Raw genomic sequence first — 11,221 nt, forward strand, 5'->3', positions numbered from 1 at the left:
TATGCCATCCTTACTCATTAGGAATATAACCCCTGTGACGCGGTACGAGTACGAAGGTTCTAATATTTTTGACTTATGTTTCTAGAATGACTGGCAGTATTCCAAATGTAATTGAAAATTAAGGTAAGTCATTGACTATGAAGCCAGAATCTTACTACTGATATACTAGAAGACTGAAAAACACAAGAAAGTAAAACTTTAAACTTTCATCTGCCTTAATTTTATTGTCTATAGTATTCCATGAGGGAATGATATAAAAACAAAAAAATCTACATTTACTTCAACGGTATCAGGACAAAGAAGAAAGCCAGCATTGAGAACAAAACAAAACTTCCCCTAAAAGACATGTCTTTTGTAATCGTTTAAAAAAAAAATGAAATAGCGGAATCGCGTGGCGTTAAAGAACGTAACGATTCATATGGTCGAACAATTTATTGGAAGAACTAGATTATGTTCTTGTTTTACTCATCTATAGATGCAGCTCTTACCAGTTTCCATTTCAAAATTGTTATCATAACCAGTAACTACAGCAACCTTTTTATTTGTTGCCCCTTTTCTTTTTCTTTGATGCATTTTTATTTTCAAAAGGAACTTTCCTCTCCTTGAAAGAAAGAATTTACCATTGTTCCCATGAGTGGTACAAAAGTGATAACTTAATGTAGGAAAGCAATAAAAAAAAACATTCTGCTACATAATTTAACACACAAAAACAGCCTTTGTAGTCATCAAGGGCAAGTGGAGGGAAATGTTGCGCCGTTGTTTAGTTCGATCAGTGCTTACTAGTCGTTTCACTTCCATAAGAAAATTGGGTTGTTGTGTGATGCATGAAAGCAGAATCATCACGATTCTTTGTTGGTTTATATCCATGCATATCCCCTGAGCACAGACCTCGCTATATAATGTTACTCGGCAGAGGCCAAAACATTTTGATACAGCGAAGAATTATGATTAAAGCTGGAAAGCAAGGCTTCGCCCCAATTTGGCGCTACAGTACCAAACTATTGAAGGAAATGTAAGGTACCCACATGGGGTTTCGAGCCAGGAATCATGTACCAGGTAGAGGAACACAAAGCCAATCAAGTTTTGCAAAAAAAAATGAAACTTAAAAAGTGCCACTGTACATTAGTTAGAAATTCATTAAGTTCATGAACAGGGGCAAAAATAGTAAAATATTTATAAAATGAAAAATTAACATGGCAATTATTTTGTGTTACATTGAAACTTATGTACTGGAATACATATTATGTAGCGGCAAACAAACGATTGTAACTGTAGCGATATTTCCTGAAGCGTGAAGGTTGTTTTGTGTGAATATTACACGACTAGCACAGAATGATAGAAAATTGTAATCTAACACAGATAACACCTTCAGTAAAAGACTAGAATTAAATGCATGCTATAGTTCTACTTGAGAAGATGTTTTATTTCCTTCAGCCACATTGTGCAATGCCCCAAACCACGTGCATCAACAAAAAAACTTTTCTTGACTCAACTTCCATGTTTCTTAAAACTTTATGACAAGCAAAACCCTGTGCCACAGCGTTTGAAAGAATTTCAAAATTCTAGATATTAGTTTCAAAATGGAGGTTATACAGACTATTTTACATTTTCTCTGGTCCACCCACTGAGTGCTACTTTTTATTTATTATTAGAATGATGTCTTAAGGACTTTGCTTTCTGTCAGACTTTTCTACAATATGATGGTTTTACATTTCAGTTTGACGTTTTCCAGGGATTCCCGATTATTTAGAACTCAATGTGTTTGTTTCTAATCAACTGGAATCATTTTTAAGTACTAAAGTTAATTTGGTGCAAATAAATATTGAGATTGATTTCAGCTTGATTAATCTTATTATGAGTGATAGTTGGTAGGCTCTGTCGGAAAATGATGACCAATTTAAGTAAAAAGTGCTTTAATCCATGAAATAAACAATTACAGTACTACTGCATTTGCAAATTTGGACTTTTATATAATGGAGACTTCAGCAGCATCAAAGTTAATACGAATTTGGTGTCTTATTTGATTAAAATTCCATTACTTTTCTGAGTTTTACCGTGGTCAACGGTTTCAAAGGTACTAGTAGAATTTGATGTATTTACTCTCTAGCTTGTGTTTTAGGTTACATTTGGGTGAAAGAGAAAAAGAAAAGTCCAGAGTATGGAACAACTTATATTCTGAGTGTGTGTGATTGATACATGGTCATGTTTATGCATGACAATTGTAGATATGTTTGACAAATTCAAGTCCACAGGGTATTCAATCTGTTTCTTGCACAGGAAACATATCCAAAGTCTAATGTGTAGGGAATAGGTATCAAGTTATTTAAATATATGCCTTACCAGTTACATAAATAACATAAATTCAGAGAACATAACCTGTGCTTTAAAATCCCAAGTTTATATGATGGGTTTAAGTTCTTTTTTTTTTTATATTGTGATATTATTAATTTTTTACTTTTTGTATCGCAACAGGTGTCATTAAAATCCCAGTTTGGTTTATTTGATGTGTTAAAGCAGTTCTTTTGTTTTATATTGTGATATTATTACTTTTTTGTATCCCTTCGGGGGGGTCATTAAAATCCCAGTTTGGTTTGTTTGATGTGTTAAAGCAGTTCTTTTGTTTGATATTGTGATATTATTACTTTTTGTATCCCTGCAGGTGTCATTAAAATCCCAGTTTTGGTTTGTTTGATGTGTTAAAGCATTTCTTTTGTTTTATTGTGATATTAATCCTTTTTTGTATCCCTACGGGGGTTATTAAAATCCCAATCTTGGTTATCTATGTGTTAAAGCAGTTCTTTTGTTTCATATGGTGATATTTTCATATCTCATTACAATTCAGTGAAACCCATTAGCTTTCACTTTCAACACCAGACAACGAAACCAATTAAAGGAGTTGTTTAGCACAAAATTGGATGAAGATGTAATTTGCAGCATACAGTATGACTCATGATGCATCATTTCACATCTACAATTTTAATTCTTTAAATATCTTCATCTGATCCTAAACAGGTCTACATTGGTCCATTTTTTTTGGGGGGGGGGGGGAAGGGTGGAAGATTTTTATCAAATGAATGAAAAGCTTTACCAAATTCTGTGAGGGAAAAGGGTTCCTCAAAGATAGAAAACTCAGTCTGAAAGGGAATAAATTGCAAGGTATGATAACATGGCCACACCCTTTTCAATACTGAAAACGTAACTGTGAGTATATTTGTCCTTTTTTTTTGGGGGGGGGTGGGGGTGTAGTGTTAGAATGCAAAGCTGTATCTATAATTATGTGACAATCTCTGTATGAATTCAAAAGTTGCAATTGAAGCAAAACTTAGCAACAAAACAATCATCCCTGATATATGTGCCACCAACAGATGCTCTCTTTAACATGATAATGTCACACATCACTGAATATATTACTACCAATGGGGGCTCTCTTTAACATGATAATGTCACACATCATTGAATATATTACTACCAATGGGGGCTACCTTTAACATGATGTCACACATCATTGAATATATTACTACCAATGGGGGCTCTCTTTTACATGATAATGTCACACATCATTGAATATATTACTACCAATGGGGGCTCTCTTTAACATGATAATGTCACACATCATTGAATATATTACTACCATGGGGGCTCTCCTGCATATTCACAGAGAGCACTGTCATATCAGTACTCATTTGCATAATCTCTACAGCTTACAGATCCCCGAACAAAATGACCACGTTCGAGTTGAAAGTTTCCTACAGGCAAGTGAACAACCCCGGATGAAGCTCACAGGTAGATTCCAAAAGAAAGAAAAATACGTGCTTCAGAAAACACAAGTTAAAGGTGCTTAACACATTTAATTTAGCTTGAACCTTTGAAAAAACATGTATCAAAAGGTCTCTCCTTCATTAACAACAAAGCCACTGTAGTGATCAACTCACGGCACCACTACCATCTACAGTAGTCAAATACTGGGTGTTGCCAAGCTTTGTGGAATTAGGACCCATATGACAGCAACATCTGTTGAGTTTTGGGGCCCAGTTGTATTTGCTACATGTTTGTAAAAAAAAAAAGATTACTCTGAGCCTATCACTACACCCTATTAATATCATGTGACCGACCACTTTATTGGTATTACCGAAAAGGCTTCTAATCATAACAACTTGAACGATGAACGTCTGTTGAGTTTTGTGGCCCCGTTGTATTTGCTACATGTTTGTAAAAAAAAAAATTATTACTCTGAGCCTATCACTACACCCTATTAACATCATGTGACCACTTTATTGGTACTACCGAAAAGGCTTCGAATCATAACAACTTGAACGATGAACGTTCCCACCAAGATAACAGATGTTGCGACTGACCAAAAGCCCACCCGTTCATAGTTGCGTTCTGCAATGTATCTATCCCTGAATTCGATGTTTCGCCAGTTGCGTTGATGGGACTGTGATTTAAAGAGGTTTTCTTTGACTGCTGATAAGGTCTCCTGAAATAAAATGAAATAAAAATCCATCAATCTGTCGATTAAAGAAAGAAAGAATATAGGCAGAATATAGGCAGAATACAGTCTGAAAGTGTAATCTCAGGAAAAGAAAAATGTTATGATTTATTCTGAACCCAACCATATTAAATATTCCCTACTGTATATCTGGGTTCTGCAAATATTTCCTCATTTTCTATTATGGTTCTTGGGAGGCAAAATTGTACAGAGCCTTGATTCTACTGTACCCCTGAATTCTACCCCTGTCCTCCCCTGAAAACTGTATGTTATGCTATGTTCTTTTGTTTCAAAACAACATAGCATTGGCAATTGTACAGTAATGTTTTATTCTCTCCTGAAAGTAAACACAGACCAGCATTGTCATGCTTTGTGTTATATCGAAAGCATTTTAAAATTGCTAATTAATGCTTCATGGTCTTCTCGTTGTTCGTACGGTGATTTCTTTCAGTCTCACCTCTATCTCTTCTATCCTTATCTCATAGAGTTCCTGAGCTGCAAAAGTATCCATGTATGCCTTCTTCTCTAGCTCATCTTGTTCCTCTGGTGATTCATCATTCTCTACGATGAGGTCGAAAAAGACAACCTGCCAAGTAGTAACAGAACAAAGAGATAACACACAGGGCTAATGGTTTGATGCATGAAACCTCTGCTAACAATACAGTGCACCCCTAGAAACATATATCTGATGAATGATGAAAAAAAAATATGTACATTACTGTCGCGTCTTTCCCTTCTTGGTAATGGAAAGTGATGGCTTGTATGATTCCCCAGAAAGGGGGGCGGGCTAACAATGGAAATTGTACAGAATTTATGACTCCAGAAGCCCAATACTGCATAAAGTGTGTGTATTTGTTCAGTGACATACTGAGATATTCCCTTTGTTATGTATGATATTTGTAGAAGCAAACAGAGCGATATGATCATAGAGGCAATTATTTATCTGGTAACTCATCACAAGAAATACTATCATGCAAGGCAAATTGCTATACGAGTGTGAAGATGTATATCAGTTTGTGCACACAGCAAGCCTTACATTAAGCAGACCCCGGGCGATTTTCATCCCCCGGTCCCCAAGATTTTGCGCCCGGTTTGCCTCGAAAATGCACGACCAGACGACAGCTGATTTTTGTAAATGGCGCCTGGTCATTCCCCCAACGTTACTACAACTAAAGCTGAATTTTGGCGATTTAGAAAATCAATGCTTAACTCCAACAACGGCTGCACAGATTTATACAGAATTACTGATGGTCCCAATGAAAAAGAGTCCAGATAGAACGTGGTTTATGTATACCAACAGTACCACATTAGCTACACACACCTTGTTGTACATGCTATATGCAGTGATGTACTTCGCAACTCCGGACATTAAGCGACACACTTACGTCAATGGAGATTTGGTTGCGGCTTATGATTCAAATTTACGGATGCCTATAAGAATAACTTTCAATTGCCAACGCCCGCTCCTATTCTTATGAGGGGAATAGGACATGAACATTATGTAATAGGCTGATCGGTGGGAGATACACTACAGTATTATGAAATCATGTTGCTATGACTGAGCGAGTGTATGGCTGCATACATGTACAGAATAAAGAATAACTGGAAACCCTTGCTAACTTTGCTTGGCTACAGTAGCTAGCGCTATTGCAACAACGTAAGGGTGAACGTTTTTTCTGTCAAACCTCATGAGTTGATATCATGAAATTAAACAATATTACAAAAAAAAGAGGATTTATAAGCAAGATGAACATATTTTGTTGTAAAAACATGGAAACTGAGAAGGCAATATATTGGGGTTCAATATGGCAATGAAGAATCACGGTTTTACTTAATAAAATTTGTCAGAGTTGTGAGTAGTTGAAAACTTTCACAGTAATAGGGTATACATTTTACACATGATCTATATAGCAACACACTGGAACATCATCGTGATGCCTAAGTAGTTCATTAGAAATAAGATATTGCTAATACATAAAGTTAAACGCGTTCGTGATGGCTCCCGGCAAAAAACCAAAGGACCAGGAGCCAAATGTGGATTCGACTGGCCCCCCTGTCCTTGGCCTGTTCATGTAAGGCTTGGCACATAGGTACCAAAGTATTATATAAAAGAGACAGTCCAGAGCCTACACATATATGAATAATAAATTATAATACATTATGCGTATACACAGTTTGAACTTTAATACAAATGACATGACCCAAGATACAGTGACAATTTGTCATTTCAGTTAAAATCACCTTGATGAAGTTAACTTTGAAATATTTATGCACAGAGCAATATATGCAGAATCTACTGTGTAAAACATATTGTGGTAACACTCTTCATACATACTTCCCAAGACACTCCCCCCCACCACCCCCCTCCCCCACCTTGCCTCCACCAAAAAAGATAAGGTAGATAAGATTTTAAGATAATCACCTTTTCTGCCATTCTGCTGAATGTGTTGTCAAAACAAAATAGGTACTCCCCTGTTTCTTTTAATGTAATTCTGTATTGGAGACAGGCAGGGTATAGAAACAAGGGAAAACAAGTCAGTTGAAATGACAAAACAGTTTGAGAGTTTGAGACAAGAGTTAGCGAGCAGATTTTAAATTTGTCAATGTCAGTCGTACTGAGAGTAAACATGTCATTACATGAGTTTTCAAGAAAAACTTGGTTCTATCGCCGATTGGCTGCAGACAATTACTGACGAATCAATATTGAAAAAGGAACTTGTAATAAATTATACAGGATAAATAACTTGTCTTAGAAATTATTTCTGCATGGATATTAATTAACATACATGTGCATTAATACTTTGCACTATGGACTCTGGTTAGCATTCTTTTAAAGGTCTACGGACGTCTATGAACAACATTGCCCTAATCATTCCAACAGGTTATTCAAAATCATGAAAATAGCTGCAAAACTCCCATCAAAATTCCATCAAAGATTGACCATTTTACAAGTCCTTTTTTGGGACATATAGATTTATGGTTATGTACGTACATGTCTGTAAGTAGTGGACACACGAATTAAAAACCATACAACAATTCAAAATAATAAACCTCTCAGATTGTGGAGCAGGTGAAATTTTGAAATTTTTGTTGTCTGCTCTGAAAAGAGGATCATCACATTTTTCTAATAATATATGTGGGTTTGTGTAATAAGGGTTTATTTATGAAGGCCTACACTAAGAAACTTTGATGAGCGCAACACTCCACATCATAGTTTGCACACATTTAATGAGTTTCCCATGTTTATCAAAACTTCAAATGTGTAAATCTTGGAAACGAATATCCACCACCATTCTCCTTTCTCAGCAACCTGAGTATTGTTTGTTACATCTTGAGTATCTCTCTTAATGATATACATGTGTTCACCGTTCTGGTACTGTACCACTTTAATACAAGTTTTGAGCTGTCAGAAATAAGGTATGACATCGAATACTCTGGGACAGACTGTTGCTAGAATTTAGACAGAACATGTGCCACCATAAGATCAAAAAGTGAAGGCTTCTTGACATGAAAAAAACTTTGACAAAAGATGGGGGGGGGGTTCTTTTTGAGACTCACGTATGGATGGCATCCTCTTTTCTTGCATCAGTGGCTAAGGCTCTGTTCGATGGTGATCTCAAAATGAAATTTATGTCTAAGTCTCCACCTTCTAAAACCTGTACAAAGAAAAAAAGAAAATTATGGGAACTCTAGATTTTTCTTTTTAATATTTAAGACTAGATATTTGCTTTGATGTCCAAGGTCATACAGTACATAATGATGGCATTTCAGCTTACAGTATTCAGCTGCTCCACAATCACCTCTATGCATGTCGGTTAAGAAGGAAAATATTTAAGTCTAGATGCATCGTGAACAACCCAATCATGAATGTCAAAATGAGGAATTACACAAAACTTTTTAATTCTTTATGTAGTCATATATATTGTTTTACCCAATTTAAAGGAATTGAAAATTTAAGTTCAATAATTAATTATGACACAACTTCCTCTTACATCAAGAAAGCATCTAGGATGCTTGGATGAGGAAAGTTTCTAAGTGTAACTCATGTGACTAATGCATTTACACATTGCATCTTTCACTGAAGTTTTGTAGGTAAAATGCAGTTTGAATATGTATGTTTGTCTAGGTCTTATTGTGGAAAACTTAGCTTATCCTGCTCTTGGGGAAATCGCAAATACTAAATGTATTTGGAAAAAAAATATAAACAAAGAGAAGAACAAAACATAATAAAACAATATAGCAAAAGCAATGCAAAATAGGGAAATGTGGTAAAAGTCAGTCATTTCTCAATATTTTTTGGAAAAATGATAGAGTAATACCATGTGGCAATGAGTTCCAGAGAAACTTTGCATGAGTTCTCCTAAATGCATTATCAGTTCTAAAACATGAAGTGTGAAGGTTTTCAGCTGACCTAGCGTTATAAAATTTGTGGATTTTGTGATTGTAGAAACGACATTTGTGATATTTGCTGAGAGTAGATTATGAACAATGTGGTATTAAAGCAAAGGTACTTAGCTACATATATATATTGACATATCCTCTGATTTCAACAAGCTTGTGCCAAGTTTGAGAAGAAAACAACTTACTTACTAGTACACTCAGCATGTTCACGTGTAATATATTACAAAATGCTTTCCTAAATTGTTAAAGTATTAATTTGTTTAGGTAGAAAGCACCAGACAAGACAGTTAAAAACAGTACATGTCAACCGTGGTAAAATTCATGTGAGATACGGTATAAAGAGCGAGGAATACTTTTTGGAAGGTAATGTTTGAACTTTGAGAGCATACCAGTTCCCCGACACCAAAAAATTTGAATAATTTATTTTGTGAATACTGATGTTATTTTGTGTTAAAAGAATAGTCCTTGAGGTCAAAATTTCGTTTTGACATGTTAAAAGAGGAACATAATCTACAGTAAGCATCCTAGTGAAATTTGCATTCAATTCCTATGTACTGTTTTTTGAGATATATATTGACAGCTGAAGTTATCTGATATTCTACCAAAGGTCAACTTAAAGCAACCAGGTGTGATGTCAAAGTTGCACACTGACAAATAATGTTTTTTCTTTATTTTTCAGTCTATTGATTTGACCTTGGATTGGATAGGGTTACTTGTTTGTCTAAAGGGGATGTGAAGTTTATAAAATATTACCAATACCTATGGTACATTCACATTATGGATGCATCCAATTGTGGAGTATAAAGTAAGACATTAATTTTAAAGGAAAACAAACATTATTTATCAGTGCGCAACAATGACACCACACCTGTTGCTCCAAGTTCACTTTTGGTACGAAAGGTGGCAACTTCTACTGTCAACATCTCAAAAACCGTGCATAGGAATTGAACGCAAGTTCTCCATAATGCTTTGATTATGTTCCTCCTTAACATATCAAAAAGAAATTTTGACCTGGACTATTCTTTTAACTTAGCTTAACTGACGCTAAAGAAATGGATCGTCTTGGGCAGATTAACAAATCATTGCAAGTAAAAAGAAGTAGCTCTGCTGTTAAAAAGAAAAGTTCAATATCGGTTTGCTGTTATCGGCAATTAGGCAAAATTTTACCGATACCAATACGCTGCCGATATTGAAAATATCGACCGATACCGATATTGAAAACGATTATCGTAGCAACACTAATAATTTTTACTACTTATGTTATTAAAAAGAATGTTATTAGTTTTGCACACATTAAGTGACAATTTGTTTGCAGAAAACCAATAATGATAAGCTTGTAATTTATGGCACATTGTGTCCTCCAGCCCATTCAAGTCATACCCTTTCTAAACATATATATGTTTGTATCATCAGCAAAGAGAATATTAGAACTTATATTTCAGACATTACAGATATCATTGACGTAAATAATAACCAAAAATTCAAGTGTCTTAGTAATTCCTTGCCATCATTAAAATAATGTTTAGTCTGTTGCAAGATTTCATGTGTTCATAACTAATGAGCACAACATCAATGTACAGTAGGGATATATTCATGCATGAACATTAGCGTGATTATAAATGGTATGAACCTAAAAATGAAAGGAGACAATGTGAATTTAAATTCCTAAATGTTTCAATACCCAGAAAAGAACAGTCTTCCTACATGAAATATTGCCCCATAGACGTTTGACTAAAATCAACCATGTCCCCATGCAATCATCCCTTTAACAACACAAAAATCTCTTGTATGGGGTAAAAATAATTAGCAGAAAATTGACAATGTTGAGAGTCCATTTGAAATGTTGACCCATTAGACCCTTTCAGCACTTCTTTCAGTATGTCTAAAAATGGTTGTAATGTATGTCACACGTAGGCTGCGGTCACCAGGTTTAGACTAGATCCACACTGCAGTGACGTATCTAGTCTGTAGTGTAACTGTAAGGTGCTGTAGGCTAAGCGTCACACTATTTCGTGAAACTAGACCCTGTAGTACAACTGGACGTTGTCAGGCAGAGGCAGGAAATGAACAAAATATTACGGGAGAGCACCTGATATTCGAAGTCTAAGGTTTCACCTTCCTTCATATGTTGGTGAAAGCATTCTCGTTTTCCTGGTGGTACAATCACTGTCAGGTCATGCTCTGTTAAGGACGAAACATAAGAAAATATAAACGGTAGAAAAAGTATCGCAAGTGACAGCTCCATTTTATTGCCAGGTGTACTAAGTTGACCTTCGACCCAAAGACAATTACGTCATGAGGTGTAATAAAATGTGCGCATTCGCAGTGAGG

At 35.4% G+C, this 11,221-nt stretch overlaps 1 protein-coding gene across 1 annotated transcript; it reads right to left on the reverse strand.

Annotated features, from left to right (window-relative positions):
- Nucleotides 1-2,265: 2,265 nt before the first annotated feature.
- Nucleotides 2,266-11,167, reverse strand: LOC139982090 (transmembrane emp24 domain-containing protein 5-like). The gene is made up of 5 exons (XM_071994629.1): nucleotides 10,980-11,167; nucleotides 8,048-8,145; nucleotides 6,912-6,981; nucleotides 4,947-5,075; nucleotides 2,266-4,477 (listed from the first exon to the last, which is right to left on the reverse strand). Exons 1-5 carry the CDS (start codon nucleotides 11,133-11,135, stop codon nucleotides 4,259-4,261), a joined length of 672 nt encoding a protein of 223 aa, XP_071850730.1. The 5' UTR covers nucleotides 11,136-11,167; the 3' UTR covers nucleotides 2,266-4,258.
- Nucleotides 11,168-11,221: the final 54 nt, after the last annotated feature.

This window comes from Apostichopus japonicus, chromosome 16, assembly GCF_037975245.1.
Source record: "Apostichopus japonicus isolate 1M-3 chromosome 16, ASM3797524v1, whole genome shotgun sequence".
Taxonomy (NCBI): domain Eukaryota; kingdom Metazoa; phylum Echinodermata; class Holothuroidea; order Aspidochirotida; family Stichopodidae; genus Apostichopus; species Apostichopus japonicus.